The sequence below is a fragment of the Cavia porcellus genome, unplaced genomic scaffold, assembly GCF_034190915.1.
Source record: "Cavia porcellus strain 051 isolate PalLab524CR breed Dunkin Hartley unplaced genomic scaffold, mCavPor4.1 scaffold_27, whole genome shotgun sequence".
NCBI classification, from domain to species: Eukaryota; Metazoa; Chordata; class Mammalia; order Rodentia; family Caviidae; genus Cavia; species Cavia porcellus.
Genome location: NW_026947510.1, coordinates 37,573,302 through 37,595,536, shown reverse-complemented (window position 1 = coordinate 37,595,536; position 22,235 = coordinate 37,573,302). Strand labels below are relative to the sequence as shown.

Below are 22,235 nucleotides of genomic sequence, written 5' to 3'. Positions count from 1 at the left end.
ATTTTATTTACTAAAACCTCATTCTGAACAATATCCTTGTCAAAAACAATCAATGACTATTTCAAGAGAAATTTTTTAGCTTAGGGCAGCACATACAAGGTCACACAAGCAATCACTTAACACTAAATACCAAGAGCTGTTCTAAGTACTTTATGCAAATTAATCAATCCCCAAAGAAACCTCAGTACTATTACTTACTATTCATTTTAATCAGAATACCACCATCTTAACAGGAGTGCTTCAATGTATTTATTGTACTAGATACCCATCATTACACCACCACAAAGAACAATAAAGGAAGTCACAGAGAACTTGCAAAGGTGAGTCATCCAGGACAAAAATGAAGGTGATAGGAGTTGTGGTTTTGTACCAAATGGAAATTTTTCAAACTGTGAACAAAGAAATGGGTCAAGAAGATACAACTGTAACTTTCCAAACTAGTGGATGTAGCAATAAATTTCAGAGTTTCTTTAGGCTGTGTTAACTGACATGAATAGCAATATATTTCTAAGGGTAGGCTGGAAATAATGTCATTATTAGACCATCCAAAGTGTATTTTAAAAACAAATAGTCCTAGAGACTAAAACAATAAACACAGGCTCAATTTATCATTTCACTCTCATGAGGTCAACAGCCATCGGTAATATACCTCCTCTAATGTAGTTAATAGAGGCAGGCGGATGGTTTCCATTGGAAAACAAAATTACCACTAATCATCATAGACTTCTTCACACGCTCAGCAGAGGACCTGAAAACATCAGTGTGAAAAGCAGTGCTACTATGTCCCCTGAGCTGGAGAAGAGCAAGATTCTTCTGATGCCTCTTGAGTCACAGACCTTCATTTGCCTTTCGCCTCTGAATTTTCTCTCCCAGTCTGTGCTGAGATCCACGTACACAGAATCACCACACGACAATGAGTATTCCAGATGATATTTCAGTCTACTTCTTCATGTGATATCCCGAGTATTTTTTCCTAGAGGGGGAGAAGAGAAATACATTCTTAAAATTCCAAGTTGGATTTACTGTTGAAGTGAAAACATATGTCTGTTAACTCTGCTCTTATCCCAGGCATGACCTGAGGCTCGGAGCATGCACTGGGGCTAGGGGAGGGTTTGGAAAGGTACCTGGCATCCTGGGTATGCCTGTAAGGAAAACATTATGTAACATTCCTGTAAGGAAAGCCTTATGTTGCACATCCAGGACTAACAGGCTGGATCTTTTCTTGAAAATGAGAAGGAAGGCTTTGAGGCTGTATTCAAAATTTTAAAAAGTAGGTTCTGACAGGTTGATGACTGTGTGGAGGTTGTAAACCAGTCCTTTTAGAGCGCTGTAGAAGGGTGAGGTTGCAGGACTGCTGGGCAGCTATGGGAACTGTGCTGCTCTGTGAGAAGAAAAAGCCTACGAGCAAATCAAAACCTCACAGTACCTATATGAGCATGCTCTGGAGACAGAGTGGCTCTCTGTTCATTTGATTCATTCACTATTTCACAAATATTAGCCTAACATCTGGGATGTATACAAAGTGATGGGAGATATGGTAGATAACAGGAGGCATAAGACACATGGTCCTGCCCTCATAGATTTATTTGTACTTGAGAGGGTTACATGTACTCCTGGAAAATGTGGATCCCTGAGATAGTCAGGGATGCTGAGTTTCTGATAGACTTCCATTCAGGAAGTTTTCCCTCTTCCCACACTGCTATAAAGACACCACACAGAACCCAAGATAGACCAAGGGGCCAGTGAAACTTCCTCCTTTCCTGTCCTATCATTTTTAAAAAATTAGTCCTTCTCACATAGTTTTTTCTTCTCTCAGTTTCTTTTTTTTTTTTTTTTTTTTTGTCTTTTTCCTTTTTATCAGTACCAGGGATTAAACTCACAACTGCCTGCTTACAAGGCAGGCGCTTATGCCGCTGAGCTAAATCTCCAGCCCCCTTCTCTCAGTTTCTACTTACAGTGGTTAAGCGTTAAGATTCAGGTTTATGATATCCTAGGTAACTGATGCAGTTTGGATTGAAATTATAGAGGATAAAGAACTAGTACCATCAATTTCTAATGCCTTTGAAAAATGCCCTTCATATATCTCCTAAAGAATTCATCTGTTTTCTCTTAAGTGGATCTGGTATTCTCTATAGCACCAACCAAATTAAAATAATTAAAATGTTTGGATTCATTTTCTTTTGTCCCCTTTATTTAGTAACTAGAAATGGAATCATTATCTTTATATACTGAAGCTTAATTATATCATAAACTTTCCCTGCTAATATTCATAATCGTAGAACTCTCACATCTGATTTTAGAACATTTCATCCCAGGCTGGGGATTTAGCTCAGTGGCATAAGCGCCTGCCTTGCAAGTGTGCAGTCGTGAGTTTGATCCTGGAACATTTCATCCCTCCAAAATAAAATTTTGCATCTATTAAACAGACCTTCATTCTCTAGCCCCTGACAACCACTAATCTACTCTGTTTCTCTGAATTTGCCCATCCTGGGCATTTCTTATAAATGGAATCATATAATATATGTCCTTTTTGTCTGATTTCTTTACTTAGCATCATGTTTTTAAGGTTCATATATGTACCAGTGCTTTATTATTATGGTGCAATCAGTTGAGGTATGAATGGACTTCATTTTTTTTATCCATTCACCACTGTTAAGTTGACAGACATTTGGTTATTTCTACTTGGCTATTGTGAATAATGAATGCTGCTCTGAATATTAATATACAAATTTTTGTGTGAAAATACGTTTTTAGTTTTCTGGATTATTTATCTAGAAGAGGAACTGGTTCCCCACCTTACCCCACTGCACTGTGGTTACTGGGTATTGAACCCAAGAAAATCTTGCACAGCTCTTTGTAACAGTGCCATAGTTTAGGGAGCTACCAAATCGTTTTCCAAAAGGACTGCATCATTTTACAACCCGGCCAGCTATGTATGAAGATGAGGATTTCAATTTCTCTACATTTTTACCAGCAATTATCTTTTTTATTTTAGTCATCTTAGTGCGTAGAGCTCATCATGATTTTAATTTACAGTTCTGTATCTTTTATTTTTTTTTTTTGGGTCAGTACCGGGGATCAAACCAAGCAACAACACTCTACCACTAAACTGCATCTCTGTCCCTTTTATTTTTCATTTGAGCCAGTGTCTCAACAAGTTGCCCAGCTTAGCTTAGAACTTGTGATCCTCCTTCCTCAGCTTCCCAAATAATTATAGTAGGTGCTCCCTTTCCCAGAACTGCCCTGCTATTGAAATGAAGGTAGACAACATCTTTTTAAAATGTACTTATTGACTGACCATTTACCTATCTTCTTTGGAGAAATGACTATGCAAAACCATTGCCCATTTAAAAAACTAATTACTTTTTATTGTTGAACTATAAGATTTCACTGCATTTTCTGAATATAAATCATTTACTAAATATATGATGTACAGTTTTTTCATTCTGTTTCTTTTTTCCTCTTGTGCTGGGGCTTGAACCCAGGACCTAAGGCATGCTAAGCACATGCTCTACCATTAGGCTATAATTCCACACCTGTTTTCCTAGTTTCTTGATAGTTGTGTCCTTTAAGAACAAAACTGAGGGAGGCCAGGGATTTAGCTCAGTGACATAAGCACCTGACTGGCAAGTACAAGGTTGTGAGTCTGATCCCTAGTATCAAAAAATAACAACAAAAACTGGTGTTTAAATTTTTGTTTGTTATTCATACTTTGGTGTAAAACCTCTATGTTGTTTGTTTTTAAATAGAACTTTTATGACATTTTGGCTACATTGATGGGCTAAATAGACTTGAAAGCTAGCCTGAGAACCCACTGATAGTTACCATTTCTACAGGAAAATACACTAGTAAGACCAATAATGAACATTTTGTAAACTATAATTCACTGAGAGTTTGATCCCTATTCATTATTATGGTACAAATATGAAGTATTATAGGCAGAGGTTGGGGAGGCCACAGTGGAGTGCTTAGACAAGCTTTAAGGCAGAAGAGGACATTCTGGAGAAATGATTGGGGAAACTAAAATATCAAGGAAGCTGTTTTTTTAGGATGAGTTAGAGCAGCTTAAATTTATAATATTTAATGCTCAAATCAGGCACTTGAAGATGATCACACCTGGTGTAAAAATGGAAAACAAACTAGTAGACAGCCATTGAAGACCATGGCAGGCACTTCAGCCACTGGCAAGATCAGCTGCACTTTCTTCCCAATACCAGACGCAACCAAGCCAGTTAAGAAGTCCCCAGGTTACTGTGGTCAGGAGAGCCAACTCGTGCCTCCTGCTGGTTCCTGGCTCATTCTTGTGGAAAGAGGACTAAGGATGACCTGGGGCAAAGGCCTGTCCTCCCGGGAGCACCCTAGGCCCTTGGGAATTTAAGTTCTGGAGTAGTGCATTTTGACAACACTTGACCTTATGCAGCCACTCAAACACGGCGTTTTTGAGGAGATTGCAGGAAATGGGGATAAAATACAAGAGAGGGGATTGAGCCTGAGGCTTATGGGGAAAATACCTGCTTTGATTGATACCGAGTAATTTAAAATTGTTTGTATCAAAATGGCCCTGTCAAAATGACTGGGTCAAAGCAGCAATGACAGCCGGTCATGAACCCTGAATTTCTATGTAAGGACCAGTCTCACACCCTGTCAGTAACTGGGAGTGTGAGGGATGGTCTCCTGTACTGCCTAGAGAAATTACATGTATGTCAACATTTACACCTCTGAATCTCATTTCCTGCTGTATCTGACCAGTCTCTGCCCCCACATACATACCTCACATACCCTGAAGGAGCTCAATAAATATTTATGTGTGATGAACATAATCACTAAAACTATGTTCCCATCAATGGGATAGATCGCTTGCCACTCAAGTAACCTAAACCTGTGAGAACTGCTTTACAGAAGTGACCCCTTTACTAAAAAAATTTTTTCAAAAAGAGATAAAAAAAAAATCCCATTCCAACTCATCTAAGTTCGGACAAGATATATTTTCATTTTTTAAATTTTTTTATGTAGGAGAAATATACTACCACTCAACCTCTACTGTAAGGTTGGCAGCCCTGAGAACTCCTTTATTCATGTAGCATGTTATGGATGCATTTCTACCCCCAAAGCAAGGAGGGGCAGACACGTCCAACATGCAAAGAATATGTTTTTAAATAGGATACACTTACCCATCCACCATGCTGTTGGATCCAGGGTGAGAAGTTCTCTTTCAGGTACTTGGCTCCAAAGCCCAGAACCCTGTTCATTGGGTGATTGTCAATTGCTGTGAGCTTGACCATGGCATCTATTGCAAGGGCAGTTTTGAAGCTCTGGGCTTTGACTTCTGATTCCCCTCTGGTATCCACACCCTGTAGGAACTGGTCTGTGATGGTCTTGAAAACAGTGTAGGACAGCCCATCTTGGAAGTTTCTCATCAAGTCTTTGTCTTTCTTCAACTGTTTATGAGAGGAGAAGTGCTCAGATCAGCGTGGGCCACTGAAGCAGACAAGGCCACTCTTTAGCTCAAATGTGGGCCACTAAATCCCAGTAGAAAAGACACTAGATTCTAGTTTCAACCATGACACAACACCCTGCAGGACTATGTACTTTCTCAGTGAGTTCAATTCATTGGGAAAATTGATGATACAATTGAACAGTCCATTCACTCAACAGTAAACAAGTATTTCCTAAACACTTAATGGTGGATAGATACTATGGATGCTTAAGACTCAGGTCTTCACGTAAAGGGACCACAGTTTACCTACAATTGCAAAACAGCACTCAGTGCTTTGTAGGAAATAGGGTCATGCACAGGATCTGAAGTGGGAGAACCAATATCCTAGCTCAAAACCTTACCGCAACTCTTTATGCAATCATGGGGAAATTACTAGACTCTCGGATTTAGTTTTGTCATCTCTAAATTCAAATGATGATAGTACCTATGATATAGAGTAACTGAATAAGGCATTTAGAATCGTGCTAGGCATGGGGAGTATACTTCTCAGGACTGTGTGGAGGGTAGGGGTATCCTGGAAGACTCTGAGGTATGGATATGTTCACTAAAAAAGTTCACATCCATTAATTCTTTTCCCACTTTCCTACTCAACTGATTTTATCTCCCATCTCCTCTTAAACCTGACTGATTATCTCTCAGCTTTATCTCCTTTGGAGTACTATACAGTTCCTTTAGAAAAACAAAACCTATAATGGTCCCATCTTTGGAAAAATCAGAGCATATGCCATAAGTCCTCATCATCCTCATTTAAAGTCATCCTATAATGTCTGTTAATGTGGTGGTTGTCATGTGAAAACAATTTTCTTAGTGAGCAGGGACTAAATGCATATTTTAATAATCCTAGAAAGCTGAGGTTGTAGCTCAATGGTAGGGCACTCGCTTAGCATGTGTCCTTACAGTCCTGGGTTCGGTCCCCAATGCTGAAAATAAAACATTTTTAAAAATCTAGTTCTATCCTTGGAGTTAAGCAGGTTTTCCACAAGTATTGTTTCTACCAGGCGTATCTGGAGGACAAATGAAATGCTATGTGACGATTTTGAGGGGAGCAATGTTCTTTGTCTGAACCCAGCCTACTTCCCAACTTCCAAAGGCCTAGCCTTTCATCTGAGTTAAAAATCTGAGCAGGTCTGACCAGCTTCCTCCACAACTAGAGAGGACTCTTCCTCTCATCACCCACACAAACAAGGTCACACCTATCATGTGTTCCTACCTACTGTGCTCTATTGGGCAAACATGTTCAAGGAATAGCAAGCAAAGTTTCTAAAGAAATGATGGGAAATACCACTGAAAACCATTGAGTGAGAGCATCTGGCAAAGTGAGGGTTCTGAGAGTGGTTATCTGTGAGACAAAAAGGAAAGCATCACTCTTCATGACTGGAGAGGTCACCTTCATACCACTCCAAGGGTCTGGCCTTCCTGACCTCTACTTGGCCACTGCAAGTCACTGCCTAGGGATGCCAGGAAGGAGGCAGCCATGAGAGCCACAGACTCTCTGGGCTGTAAAGAGCATTTGAAGCCTTCTCCTAAAGAACACCACACACACACACACACACACACACGCCCTGTTTGAGTTCTTAACTGCTGACGGTTGTTTGTATCTATTTGTAATTTCAGTGACAGGAAGATAGATCACTCTCTTTCACAAAGCAGCCTTTGACCCTCATGGGTGGCCCCAAATGCCAGGAAGTGCATTCTTAGCAGGGGAGAAACCAATTGCCTTTAATGACTATATCCACGGTGCTAGTTCTGGAGAAATGCAAGATTGTCCTAAAATAATGTGTCATGTTCTATTTCCTGCTTCCTCTGCACCCCTCCCACTCTCTGCCTGAGGTCCAAAGCTCACAACATTCCCTTCTCTTTCCTTTACCCTAATGTCCCTGGTTTTCATTCTGCCTCTACTCTCTTGTCGTTCTCCTAGTCACTGTTGAGCCATGGGCATGCTGTGACTGGATGGGGTACAGTTCCTGCTGTTTGTCCCTGCTGCAGAAGACCCCAGGGTCAGAGCTCCTCCCCCTATGACTCCAGAGATAGTCGATGGGTAATGGATACAAAAGAAATGGCTTTCAGAAGAAAAGAGGCCCTCTGACTACACCAGAGGTTTGCTTATCATCTCTTTACCTGAAGACAACTCTTACACATCCTGGATTAGAAAGATGGATCTCACCTAAATGGCTGGGGGTTCACAAGTTCTCTAAGTGTCACCAACCTGCCCTCTCAGCTAGGCTGCTGAGATAGATTAAAGCAGACAGTAGTCTAGCAATTTTAGGAGGTTTCTAAAAGGACTCCAGCCTCTGAGTGATACAGATATCTAGGCTGCAGGGCAAATGCGAGACTAAATTTCACTGAGGATCAGTTACATGGGGAGCAAGATTAATAATCGTATTCAGCAAATTTTAATTTACTGGCGTCTTTTCTTACAATAACATAGTTACTTTTCCAGTTTCCAAAAATTCCAGAGAGGCTCCACAAGGTTTACTTATGTTTTCCAAAGTGATTCATTTTCAAGATGTTGCCAGCATGGAGTGTGTGGACTCCAAGGGAAATAAAATTTAGGACTAAGTGGAAACCAGAACTTTGGAAAGGATTAAGGTTACAACCTGGAGTACAGCTCCGTTCTCAGGCACTAGAATGGGGACAGAGGACAAAATCACGTTGGTTCAAGGACGTTCATACCTCTTTTTCCAACAGGTCCCCTGAACATTTCAGCAGTTCAACAATTTTGGCTATTAATTCTTCTTGTCCATCTGTTGGGAGAAGGAATTATAGTTATTTCTTTCAAGAGAAGCACAAACTAATCTTAAAATTTTCCAGTGGCAATGCTTATGGCTTGTTTAGGGTGTGAAAATTTCTAATTAGCTCATGAATCTTACCTGTTCTGATCAAACACAACCACTGCGACTCTTCTACAGATCCCTTCTTTCTGTTTTTCCTTCCCTGACTCAGTCCCTCAATTGTCTTTTTGAAAGTAATCACTTTATTTATTGTAGAAATTGTTTTTTAAGTGGGAGGCAGGTATTGAGAATCAAACTCAGGACCTGAGCTTGTCAGGCAGGTGCTGTGCTACTGAGTACTGCTGTAGAAACTATTGAACATATAAATTCCAGTCCATATAATAAAGATACTCAGGAGAAAGTTCTTTCTTTTTTATGTTTAATTTTTCTTTTTCTTCCCCAATGTAGGGTATTGAATTAGGGCCTGTTCATTCTAGGGAAGCACTATACCACTGAACTATACCCTTAGACCTCCCTCTGGTCTGTCATTTTTATCTCAGTAGACACTATTTTTTTTCCTTATTGATAAGTTAAATTCCATATTTGATCATATTTCCGACTTTGGGCAGCTGCTACAAAGTATAAACCCAAAATTATAGCCAGATCTAAGAAGACAAATAATCTTCCTGATCTACATTTTGGGATTAACCTCATTTCTAAACCCATGTTATTTTCCTGTTTTTACATTCTTTCTTTATAATTTCAAATTTGATTTTATCTGACTAAAATTTATACTTTATAGGCCATGCCTTTATAACAAGGTGGGATATAAATACATAAAATTAGTAAATGTCTTTACTTCCAAGGCTATAATGACAGATAGGCTGCAGAATGGCTACTTGCTGGTGTTTGGTGCCTATGTTGGAATAGGGGTGGTGAACAATGATATTTTATATCTCACAACTACCAACAACTAAGCATAATGAAAATGGTTATTGCTACACAATAAAACCTAAAGGGAGAAAAGCCATTTAAGTGAGAGAACAGTATTTCTGACGTATGGCCCAGTCTGTAAAATCATGGAGTCCATATTTGTCTCAGGTAAGGGGAAGGAGAGGCCCCCTTGACTACAGACTCCCAAGAAGAGAAGAAACAAACAGCAAGCCTGGGGCCCTGATTACTTGACGAAGAGGAGAATCTGTGCCTCTACAGCTGAGGGTAGTTTTATCTGCTGCCGCCTTTCCCTGGGAAAGCTACTGTGATGGTGGCCTGGATTCCTCATGTGCACTGTGGAAAAGCCCTTTAGCTTTAGCTTGGCTTAAGATACAGCTTCCTATATCCCAGCCTACTGAGATAGCAGTAGAGTGTTGACACTTTCTTTTTCATAGACTCAGAGGTTTATCTCCCCTGGCTCCTTATTCAGAGCCTCTGTGGTGGTTCATGGCTCCATAGCAAGGTAGATGATGGCAGAGCCTGCCCCTCCACTGCCAGAGATCAAGACACTAATGGTTTTGCAGGGAAACTTCTGCTTTGTCCTTTAGGGTTCTGTGAACCCAACAGCCACTTCTATCTCGTATCTTCCACTGGAGTTTGGGGAAAGAATCACAGGGAGGAATGTCAGGGTGAACTTGTTGTCTTGTGGCACGTGGTCTTGCTGCTCTCAGCTCCTCTGTCAGGGCCTTGTGTACCCACCAGCCTGCTAGATCTACAGTCCCAGCTCCTACTATGGTTTTGGTGATAACTGGTCTGTCTGGTCATTAATACTGTGGTGCTTCATGTTCTACACCAGTCCTGGTGTCTTAACACCTCCCTGATGTTTCACAGGAGCCCAAAGCAGTATTTCCCAAGTTCATTTTCCAAGTCTATCTAGTGCAAACTGGTGCAGAGCCATTAATAGCATGATCAAATCTAGCACTGTACTCCTCTCCCCAGAACAAGCTGGACTGCAGGCTTTGTGCTCCCTATTCCCCTTTCACAGGAGACTTTTGGCTTAGTGGCGAGTGAGATATGTGGGGTGAATCTGCTGGCATAGCCCTGTGCCTTGGGTTGCCATCTCAGCCAGAGCCCAGGGCCTCCAGTGTGTTGAGGTCAGGTTTGGGGGGCTCTCAGGTTGCATAGTTCTGAACTGAATAAATACACAAATACCCATATGCCTCTGTGTGCACACACTCCACCCAAGACAAACACTGGGAGGGAAGGTTTACCTTTCTTAGAAGTTGTAGCTCTAGATTCTGAGTTTTCAACCAGGAATCCTGATAGAAAAGTCTCTTTGAACTTCAAGGATCTTCCCTGGGTCTCTTCTAGTGGTGGCCAGGAATAAACGATTTCAGATACTCGGTTGGCAATGGAAGCAACTCGGGGGTCCACAGCTGAAACAAGACAAAATGATCCTGAGAGGTCCTGCCCAGAGCTGTGTCTGCCATATTGGTATGCACAGCTGCCTGAAGTTACGAGGACATCCCAGAATGAGAGGAGATGACTCAGGAGTGTGTGTGGCGGTTCTTCAAAGAGAACTGGCAGTTGCTGTGAGAGGATTATATAGAGGAAAATTTTCACCTTGAAACAAGTGCCCTTCTGTACTCTCATTTTGCAAAGTGAGGGTCCAATTTTCCCTTTGTAAGGGGAGAATCACAAAAGGGAATGTTTAGTCCTTTGAGGAAATGCTCATTATATTTTTATTCTCTTTTTGGATACCTTTTGTACCATGAAGAGCTGTCCCGTATGTGATAGGCGAACATTCGTTAGATTGACAAACATTTGGGGTTCATCACTGGGGAAAGAGAAATATTCCTGCTGCCTGGCCATAGTTACCTCCAAAATTTATTACCAAATAAACATCTACTGGCCTTGCTCTTAAAGTGTCTCCATGTCTCTTTCCTTCATGTCTACTGACAGGCATCCATGTAGGGTGCATAGAGTGACCGAGGGATGGCAGAACTCCTAGGAATACCTGTTGACTTCACGGAGCTCCCACATCAGACTTGGTTCACCATACTTTGGCATTCATGTTTGGGAGAGGAAAAATAAACATGTATGTATTTAAGCCCTAGTTGTTCAGATTTTCCATTGTATAGTTTTTATTTTTATTAGTACATGTTTGCAATATGTGTTTACATTGCTTGTGAGTTAATACACATGCATCCTAATTCTTTTTTTCATCCTCTTCCGCTGTCCTCCCTGTAGCTCTTGATCTTGCTGAACCTAACCTCCTTAACCTTAACATCCATACATACTGGATCATGGCTGTAGAGACACAAGATTAGAAGCAAAAAGGACCGGTATCCTCTAAGACTGGTATTCACATCTTTTTCCTAATATCTTAAAGCCTCCAACCTGTAGACTCAGATCACAGCCTCTAAGTTCCCAACTTAAGCCTGGTATCTGAATCCTGGAAATGAGAGGAGAGCTGAGTTGTGGCCTTTCATGAACAGAAGCCATGGGAAACCATCTGCTAAACTCTGGCTATTTTATGGCAACCAAGAAATGGACTCTGAGACTCCTTCGGGTTGCACCCAGTGTAAAACCAGCACAGTTACTGGAACAACCATATAATTAACCAATTCAGCAAGAAAGGGATGAGAACTGTGAGAAGGAAGATAAGGAAGCCTTGGGAGGTAATCATTTCTACTTTATAAAGAGAAGTTTCTATACATGTACAAATGAGATATATGTATAGAAGTTGTGACTCCCTGATTGACGTGTTTTGAAATTTTGTTGTAGTTCTTTTTCTTTTACTTTTATTCTTGAAATAAAATGGATTTGGAAGGAAAATTAAATAAATAAATTTATTCCATCCATATTGAAAAAAAAAGTTGTGGGCTGTTTCAAGAAAGTACCTTAAAAGTAAGCTGAGTCATGTAGAGAGAAGGCACCCTCTGGCCTTCTCTTTTTTTCTTGCTTAAAATGCACATATGATGGCTGGAGTCCCAGAAGTCACCTTAGACTATCAGTGGCCTCCTCCTATGTGTGCGTGTGCATGGATAATCTATTATAGTTTTATGAATAGTTATTCAGCCTCAAGACTATTCAGCAAATGAACCTGTTTCTAATTTAATCTTGTACTTTTTTTTTTTTTTGTCTTTTTCATTTTTATCGGTACCGGGGATCGAACTCACGACCGCCTGCTTGCAAGGCAGGTGCTTATGCCGCTGAGCTGAATCCCCAGCCCCTAATCTTGTACTCTTAATCTCACATAAAGTTTATCTTTTTTCACTTTCTCTATCATCCCTACCTTTGTTTTCTAAACAATTTTAGGAAAGAGAAAAAATAGGTCAAATGATACTTCAGTAAATATCTAAACACAGATGTCATTTATCTCAGAAAAGCCAGGAAGAAGGCTGGTAAAGACCTCTTTTCTCCCAGCACAGTCCACACAGCAGGCCGCAAAGCAGTCTAATTAATGCTCTTCTGGCTACTGAAGGAGCAGAGAGACCAGCCCTCACCCACACCCTATGGATACCCAGGAGGGCCCTGCTGTCTCTGTGTTGGGAGAGATGAAGCTGGAGGAGAGGGACACAGGGGAGGACACTGGGGATCTGCTCCCTTCACTCTACAGTCAAGAGTTGCCACCCCTGAGCTTGGAGAGCAGACACCTTTGGGAAGGTTAAACACAGCTCCAGTGAGGAGCTCTGTGTCCTCTCGTCCTCAGTTCCCTGCTGTGCTGCCCTGGCCAGTCCTCTTTCCACCCTGCAGACGCTACCTCCTGTTACTTATGCAAACATCCCCCATCTTGCCTCACCTAGGATCCTCCTGGGCTAAAGGTCTCTAACTAATGGGAATGGGTGTTTCCTTGATCACAGCGAATGGTTTACAGCTGGGCCAGTTCTCTGAGAAAGCCAGAGTGGTAGGGTATTCTAAAATTGAGCCATTACCGCCACCTGTTGACGGATTATCAGCAAGTTACCCAGGCCAATCAAACCCAGCAAGAGGGGCTTTTCTAAAAGCAGTGGGCGCAGGGTCTGGCCTTGTTGGGGAGACGATACTTCTGCAGAGGAACTTCATACGAAGTTCCACTCATATGATAGAGCCCTCCATGAAACATCTTCAACACAATTGGTTTTGTCCAGTGAGGAAAAGTTTTATCACTGTTTCTCAGTTGTTTTTTTAGTGTGGCTTGTATTTTTAAAAGTATTTTTGTATCTGTCTAGTCTTTGCATCCACCTTAAGAGGCAAGACACTCTTAATGTACACAAGGAAATAAAGTATGCAGGCTGGAGAGATCAGCTGCCTCAGAACAAGAGGCAGGCTCCACCCTTTCTGTGTCTCTCCAGCAGGAGGGACAAAGAATGCGGGCAGCTAGCTTATTGATAAGACAGTGGAGCCAAAGACCAAGTCCTCCCTTCACTGCCACCTGCTTCCCTTCTGCATAGTCTTAAGAAAAGCAGAGTGACTATTCCAGAGCACTAATCAGCTAGAAAACCAAAGCAAAAGAGTGTCCAGTCTAAGGCCTTTCTTTAGAGGACAGGAGAGAGAAATGCCGTGCACACAGTGATGAGAAAGATTTGGGCATGGAAAGGAAGGATTCCCCAAGCCTACCTTCATTTTCCACATGCTGTGCCACGTTGGAAATGGACCTGGACCCCTGTTCACTGGGGCATGGACCCTGAAATTCCACTAGTCCCTGAGCTTGCACTAGTCCCTGACGATGGGTCTCCTTTGGTGAGCTTGTTGGCTCTTCCTCCTTCTCTGTTACTCCAAATATTGACCTCCAAGAATACTTTTTCTTGCCCAGGTTTATGTGCTTCTCACTGGATGAGGAACCTCTGGCAGACCGCAACACCTGTGTCCATGACTCAGCTGACCAATTCCCCAGCCCCTGCTGGGACAAGGTTCTTTTTCTCTGCCTCTTGGGTGAGAAGACAGCAGGGGGGCCCTTGAAGACATAGTGTTTGGCATAGAATGCCAGGATTTTGAATTCTATGCTGTCTGGATCATCATCGTCCAGGGGCACATCTTCCAGGTCACACGTGCTGGTGCTGCACATGACGGACCTATAACGACAAGGTTCACAGGTATTCTTCTATGTGTGCAGATCCTCAGTCTTTCTAAGCCAAGAGAGACAGCACAAACTCTCAGTACACATCTACTGAGCACCTATTCTATTTTTCAGGGCAACCAGAGGTAGAAAATCCTGAGTCTTCCTGGAAGAGGAAGATATGTGGGTGTAAATAACTCCAAAGAATGAGCTAAGGGTTGTAATGGAGATGAAGATAGCCAGGTACAGAGACATGGGGCAGGGACAGGGACAGTTTACTTGGGACAGGGATGATGAATGAAAACTTTTGGAAGGACAGAGATTTAGACAGGTAGATATTCAGACAAAGAACTGAATACTGAATGGCCTAAGTGTAGACTGCGTGACTTCAGGATGTGTTTTTTCTGTTTCATTTTGTTTGATTTCTTTTTGAGACAGGGTCTCACTATGTAGTCCAGGATAAACTACACAGGTGAGTTCACTAAGTTTCCCAGGCTGGCAGCAAACTCACACTCCTCCTACCTTGGCTTCCTCAAGCCCCACCATACCTGGTTTAGCACATGTATATTACACTATAACGCACTTATGGTGAACCTTTGAGAGTTTTCATTGATAACAGCAGCTTTGGTACATGTGCCATAGGTTTGCCACCCTGCTATAAGGTATGCATTTGAGGACAGTCAGGACTCCAGAATAGTGGGGAGGGTGTGATATTGAAGCCAGGCCAAGGGAGCTTTTGAATATCAGGCTGGGACCTTTGAAACTTTTCAAATTAATCAGTCTGAGGCTATGGGGATGGCGGATGGGTGTGCAAAGAAGACAAAATGTCTGAATCCCCAACAATATCCTTCCTTTTTGTCCTTCTGCCTTAGCTGCCTTTTCTCCAAATACTGAAGGTACCTTCTGCCTTAGCTTCTCCAGGTTTGCTTCTGTTTGCAGGTAAGATTTCATCAGATAAAAGTATCCTGTTATTGTTATGGTGCTGGGGAGGAACCCAGGGCTAATAATAATGTGTTATTATTTTATACATTTAAAAAGCACTGATGGAAGCAATGGAGAGCCTTTCCACGTCCTGTTGGGAGGGTGATATCATCACAGGCGTGCTTCAGAAGGATTAGCACAAGCCTAACATGGCGAGGGTGGAAGTGTTTCATCTCGATTCCCATCTAACTAACTGTGTTTATGTAATGAGCAGATTTTGTTCAATTTTGCTTGCTTATGCTTTTATGAAATAACTCCCTTTCTGGTTTCCTGCTAGGAAAATATTTCTCTTTGCTAATAACCTACTTTGTTTTCTTCAGTTGCACATTAAGGACTAAAATTTCTTTCTTTCTTTCTGCTTTTTTGTTTTTTGGTCTCACATGACATAAACACAGATTTGCTAGCTCTCACTGGATCAATAATTAGTAGTCATTAGATTTGCTTGAAAATGAGTTGGGCTTCTCAGTCTAACAATCTTAAATTCAAATCCTGGCTGTGTTAATCACTAGTTTTGTGACCTTGAGCAGGTCTCTGAACTTGAGTTTCCTGTAGGTAAATTGTGAATCATAAAGTCATCTTTCAGAAATATTATGGGGGTACAAACAAGACATTGCCTGAGAAGTCTTGGCTCTGAATCTTGTTTGCAGCTATGTATTATTTTCCTGTGGTCCTAGATGCATTAATGACAGGGACATTTTGAGAAGTCCATTGATTAGCAATTTATTTTTCTTTTTTGGAAGTATTAAGGATTTAACTCAAGGCATTTACATTTGAACTACATCCCACACCTTCTTTAAAATTTTTTAAAATGTTGAAGCAGTCTTGTGAACTCTCCAGAGTGGGCTTAAACTTGTGATCCTCCTGCTCCACCTCCAAAACTGCTAGAATTACAATTATACCACATCTGACTAAGCAGTTTCATCACTGTGCAAACAGCGTGTATTTACACAAACTAAGAGGGCTATGACATCACTAGCAGATAAAATCTTATAGAATCATCTTTGTATCTGGGCTCCATTGTTGACTGAAACCTTATTATGTGACACATGACTATACAACTCTGTACAGTGGGCTGTGGCTCTGGCATGACTCAATCATGTACCTGTCTCTTACTGGTCCTACTGGTCTTTTGGCATGAGAGCTGGTATGATGAAAATCTGTAGTGATAGTAATGGGTAGACACGCATGTTGCTCCTTCTCTTTCCATTGTCCGTGTCATACTATAACCAAGCTATAAAGAAATGGGACAGTAACTACAGATGGAATTTGAGGTAGTCTGAGGTGGTACAGATAATTTGAGTATGTGCCTGCAGGATGCAAGGCCAGGGTCACACAACTTCTATCTCGCCATAAGCCTGGGATGTCACTTAATGTCTTTGGTCATTGGTTCTCCTACAGACAGGATAGCCTCTAATTTCCCTCTGGGTCTGCTATCTGAAGGAGTTGCAGGCACTAAAATCTCTTCCTGCAGTCCTTCCCAGGGCCTCCTGTTCCCCTCGGGGCTTCCCTCTTCATGCAGAAGAGGCTCATGCTGGCTCATGGAGAAGCTGTCCAACTGATGACTGGCTTGGCTCTCTGACCAGTCCCCGAGAAAGCACTGGGCCTTGGCTATGGGGATTCTGAGGGAAGGGAAGTGGGGAACTTCAAGGACCTGGCCAGAAATTAGGTGAGGATGGAGAAGCACAAATGGACTCCCAGGACACGAGCGGGAAGAGTCACAAACACAGCACACATTTACCATACATGCAGACACATTCTTACAATCCTGTCAAGCCCCACAAGCCTGCCTCAGATAACAGTGTAAGCAAACACGAGGAGGGTGAGATGATCATGCTCTTAGTCTTGATTCTTCCTCTTCCTTCTGTGTCTTTGCAATCCTGTCCTATGCTAGCACTTCAACAGATTTGTCTTCCTTCAATTGCTTCTAGGTTTGCATTCACACAAGATGAACTCTGACTTTGTCAGGAGTTTCTCTAATATCTCAGAGACCATGTTCCTTCCAGCTTCCCCACCTTGGACCTTCCCCTTAGTCACCAAGGCCATCCATCCCATCTAGTCTCTCCACCCCTACCCTGTCCATCTCATGAGTCTTATGCAGACCCCAGCAAGGTCCTGTCTATTGTATCACACATTTTGTGTTGCTAAACTCTACTTTCCTGTAGTAGAACACCGTCATCTCTGACCTGGACCATGGAGGAATGCTCCTCTTGCCCTTCCTCCAACCCAGGCTCCATCTAACAACCAAATGATCTCTTCAAAATGTATAGGACAAAACCTGGATCAGATCAACAGTACTTGGACTCCATGAACAATCTTCCCAACCATTGTATAGTGTAAAACAATTAGACATGAATGTAATCAAGCCTCTAGATTTAACTATAGTTCACAGAGATAGATGAATAGCTAGTGGCTTGGAGGCAACCACATAAATTTAGGATATGGTAAATCTACAAGATGAAAAAGGTAGTTTCTTCAGCAAACAGCATGAGCACACATGTGTACCCGCGCACCCAAAGGTGAAGAGGGGAACTGCTGCAGATTAAAAGAGACTTAAAGACATCAGTGCAATGAGTGAGCCTTCTTTAGAGCTAAATTCAAACACAGTGGGGCTGGTAGGAGCTCAGTGTTAGAGCACTTGGTCTGTGTGAACAAGACCCTGGGTTTAATTCTTGTACTGAAGAAAAACAGTTCAAGCCTATTTATGATACAAAGATGTAAATGTTTTTGAGATGGTAGGGGACGTCTAAAATACGTGTTTTAGAAGCTACTGAAGAAATACAGATGATCTTGCTAAGTGCAATAACACAGAATCCACCAAAAAATGAATACGCTTCAACAGTTTATTATACTAATCAATGTCTAGAAGCCAATGGACACCACTTTGAGCACCTTTTGTAATTGTAGAGGCAAAAGGTGATATCATGATGTTGCAATAAACTTGGTATTAAAATATTTATACAAGTTTTTTTTTCTCCTGATGTATATATATATTTTGGGGGGGGGGCAGACTGTATTTTTGTTGAAAAATATACAGTGATACCCATAATTCACAATCTTAATTTGTTCTACAACTTTGGAAAAATGGTCACCTTTGTGTTTGTGTGGGAAAGCTGGCAATGGTTGTATCTGTCACCCAGTTAAGAGTTTGTAAACAAAAACAAAATTTTCCCAAATGCATCCTTTGGGGGTGAAATTGTTTGCAAACAAAAACATACATTTGTCAGTGTACTTACTGTCCATGAATAGATGATAAAAATATATACACTGTATGATAAGACTTGGCCTTTGGATGTCTCTCCTAACATCAATCCACGACACAGGCGGTACTCAATAAATATTTGATGAGTGAATGATTATAGGGATGCAATAATGAACATCAGTTAAATTTGATTTCAACAAATAAATAGGAATCGATTTTAGTATAAGTATGTCACAAATAAAAATATAAACTTAAAAAGTACATTGCTTTGGCTGGGGATTTAGTTCTGCAGTGTAAGTGCCTGCTTGGCAAGCACGAGGTTATGAGTTTTATCCCCAGTACCAAAAAAATACATTGTTTTTCTGAAATTCACACTTATCAGATTTTGCTTTGCTAAATTTGGCAACCCTGGAATGAAAGATGTTGCTGACAAATCGTCAAACCTGAGGTGTGTGTGTGTGGGGTGAAGTTGACAGAGGGTTGAAACCGAGGGATTTGAGGCGAGCAGTGGCCTCAGCCAAAAACGGGGTGGGGGTCGCAGTGATGTGCAGATGGTCTGGTGTGGAAGAGGCGGAGTCCAGGGAAGAGACCAGAGCTGGGATTTCTCAGGGGAAGATTCAGGAGGTTCTCAGTAGGAAGTTTCCTTCTAAATTGGCAGCTTGGAGTACAAAAGGCAGGAAGTATGTCCTGAGGAAAGAGGGGAAGCTGCTACTGCTGTGCTTTGAAGAGATTTTCATGTAAGTTAAAAACCCAAACCAAACCTTTTAACATAGTGTGAAGCTTTTAAAATTGCATTTCTGTGCATGCGTGCATGCCCTTGGGGAGCAGAAGAGGCTGCCTTCTTTGAGAAACAGGTGTGCTACAAGCGAAAAAACCACCGTGGTCAGGATGGGCACAGTGTCCTGCCACTTTGTGGACGTTTTCTGCCAGAAAGAAACTGGGGGTATGGGCCACCCAACAAGCAGTGTGGTGTGGAAGAGAGAGGTGCAAATCCGGGACGCTCAGGACATGGCCACCTGTGAGGAAGGAAGGAAGGAAGGAAGGGATGTGGTCTCAGGAGCCTGGTGTGTGTGGTGAAGGAAACAGAGAGAGACATAAAGGCATTATAAAGACACAATGTCTGGAACAAGTTTTCCTTCTCACTAAGCCGCATTATAAATTAAGAGAAAGCTACTGTTAATTGCCAAGCTTTTCTTTGAAGCCATATTGTGTGAAGAAACTTATCACACTTTGTGGTACCCATCTCCTGTCAGTAATTCCTGACATTTTGCCTTAAGAAGCCTAACTTCTGGGCCCACAGAAATGGGAACTATGAACATTCTGTTTATGGAGCCTGGCGCCTTGCTCCAGAACCTGGAGATAGGAGGGTTTAGTTCCTCTCTAAGACCCATGAAGTTTATTCCAGGTCAGTGACTCTGGGACCCAGCCCTTTTTTTTTTTTTACCAGCCTACATTTACATTCTTTCTCTTTATCTGTCACAAAACTACACTCCCAGAGGTAAGGTTATACAGCTTCTTTTGTTGGGGGCCCCAACCTGCAATGGGCTAAGCCCTCCCCTCAAGGTATTCCCCCAGTGTGTCCTTTGGGAACCTAGCTGCCTGGCCTGACCTCAGTTTCCCTGGAAGGTCTGCACACACTGGGAGTTTTCTCATGCTGTGGGGTCCTTTATGGAGTGAGACTTACTTTCCCTTCCTTCCCTGGCAGGTAATGAGTAGGCACACAGTAACAACAACAGGGCAACTCCACATACAGAGGCTGCCGTGACCCAGTATTTAAACTCTGCCACATGCTTGCTCCTTCTCACCTCTACCTGTCGGTGAAGAAAGAATCACGGAGAACCCTTTGGTGATAGCCCCACAAAAAGAGCTGATTTCAGTTCACCCAGCACTTCCGAGCTTCATGTTTCTCCTGGACAAGGGTTTCTAGGCTAACTCCTAAGCTCTGTTTTGTTGGGCTCTCCTCCTCCTGGATCCATCTGCCCATGAGGTTTTCTGGCCTCTTCTCGCTCTAGCCCTCTTTGGTGCCTTTATTCTATCTGCCCTGTCTGTCATCTCCGAGTGTGATCTGCTCTTTCAATAAAGGGAAATAAAGAATCATATACAGCGCCTTCATTTCCCACAGTAGAATCAGAAACACTGTATTTGTCCTACAGAAGAGCTAATGCTCGGACTGTGAAAAGGAGCCAGCTTTCTTCAGGGTTGGTAGGTAGCTCTCTGCTTTTACTTGGACCTAATATTCAAGCAAGTCCCCACTGGTTCCGCCAGGACTTGGATGAGCAGCCCTGGGTCTGCCAGGTGCTCAGGCCTCTGGGCAAGCTCAGGGATCCCCACCTTGGGCCTCCATCCCTGCATGGTCTCCAAGTAGGCAGAGGCACCTGGCCACTGACGAGTTGTGGTGTTGTCACATATCTTGTTCTATAGGTACTCAGAGAAGACCACACACGTTAAAAAGAACTTGGCCAGTTGTATATTTTTTACTGAACCATCCAGATCTCTCTGTGGCAAAAGAGAAATGAAAGAGAAACCTTCATACCCTTTTTCTCCCCCTTTCCTGGGAACTCTAGTTAACTAGCTTCTCAGTGTCTTTCTGTATCTTGAGATTGACTGATAAGGAGCTTTATAATAAGCTCAGTCAATAGCTCCCTGAGTTAGGCTGCCTTATTTGGGAAAATCTACACAGAAGCCCAACTGTGTCCTCCTGCAAGGTGTGAAGGAGCCTGCTGCCTCCTGGTTACCTGTTTGAGGCTGTCCTCCTTCAGGTCAGGTGGCAGGTGGCTATTTCTATACCTTAGTGTCTCCACCGGAACTTGAAACCGGAGAGGTAACTTCCCACAGGTCTTCTTGTCTTCTCACTTAGAAAGGTGTTTGTGACTTACAGCCGCAGGCTGTCTGTCGCTAGGTCCTTAGGTTTAGACGAATGCTGGAGCCAGTGACAGGGAAAGAGAGCCACTTCCTCATTAAGCCCCACCCTGGGCTCTTTCACAGAAGGAGGGGCCAACCTTTGCTCCTGTAATTTGACTCTAAAAGGAATTTTTCATCCTTTATCAAACAACTTTCACTGCCCTTAGGAAAAACTACCAGATTTTCCTCCTATACTTCTTCACACTTTATTTTGATCAGTTTAACAAATATTTACTAACTACCTAATATAGTAGCTGGCAGGTGTTAGGATTTCTGCTCTGCCGGTGAGGTAACTGAAGCTCAGGGAGGTAAAGAATCTTGTCATTGTCAGTTGACCTGAGATCCAAATCCTAGTCTTGCTGGCTCTACTTTATATCATGGTATATAATCGTGTGAGATTCAAAAATTATATTTAAATGGTGCCACTGAAAAACCTTTACAAAGTGAATCTAACCAACCTCCGCCATAGTAAAAGTCATGAAGACTTTAGAGACATATATCCCTATTTTAGGGATAAGAGTCCCTATATAAGTGAAATAAGAAACAGTTAAATTTGATTGTACTCTCTAATCAGAGATTCCTAACGGAAGTAGGTATTTATGCTTGTCCTTGAAATGATGAAACCTTGAGCATGGCTGATGGAAATGTGAAGGTGAGGGAAGCAAGGATGGTGAGATGGAAAAAAAGGCAATTTTCACAGAAATAGGGGAAGAACTGGTTATTTAAACATTAGGCAGGCAGATCCAGGAGACACGACATGAATAGTAGTTAGATCGTGGACAATTAGACCTTGGCTACTCAAAGTGAATTTTCACCAGCATCATATTTATTGCATGTAATTGTACCACTCTGGTCAATTTAGGGAATATTAAAGAAATTGTAAACCAGGCACAGTGGCTCATGCTTCTCATTCCAGCAAATTCTCTGCCCTTTCCACTTTGTGAGGAAGGGCAGAAATTCCTCAAAGCTGGA

At 42.1% G+C, this 22,235-nt stretch overlaps 1 protein-coding gene and 1 non-coding gene across 4 annotated transcripts in view; both read right to left on the bottom strand.

The window, feature by feature from the left end:
- Nucleotides 1-226: 226 nt before the first annotated feature.
- Nucleotides 227-22,235, bottom strand: part of Bcl2l14 (BCL2 like 14) — a 29,950-nt gene continuing 7,941 nt past the window's right edge. Inside the window, exons 1-6 of one of the 3 annotated variants that reach the window (XM_013152927.3) lie at nt 21,150-21,304; nt 13,744-14,198; nt 10,413-10,577; nt 8,171-8,241; nt 5,172-5,438; nt 227-973 (exon numbers count right to left, since the gene is read on the bottom strand). In XM_013152927.3, coding sequence (XP_013008381.1) covers nt 935-973; nt 5,172-5,438; nt 8,171-8,241; nt 10,413-10,577; nt 13,744-14,191 — 990 coding nt within the window. In that variant the 5' untranslated portion in view covers nt 14,192-14,198; nt 21,150-21,304 and the 3' untranslated portion in view covers nt 227-934. Of the gene's footprint in view, nt 974-5,171; nt 5,439-8,170; nt 8,242-10,412; nt 10,578-13,743; nt 14,199-21,097; nt 21,305-22,235 lie in introns of those variants that run through there. The other 2 variants (XM_003470408.4, XM_063238244.1) reach the window with 2 other exon arrangements.
- Nucleotides 5,006-5,141, bottom strand: LOC111757065 (small nucleolar RNA U109). The gene has a single exon (XR_002791447.1). It is a non-coding gene; the product is annotated as a small nucleolar RNA U109 (small nucleolar RNA).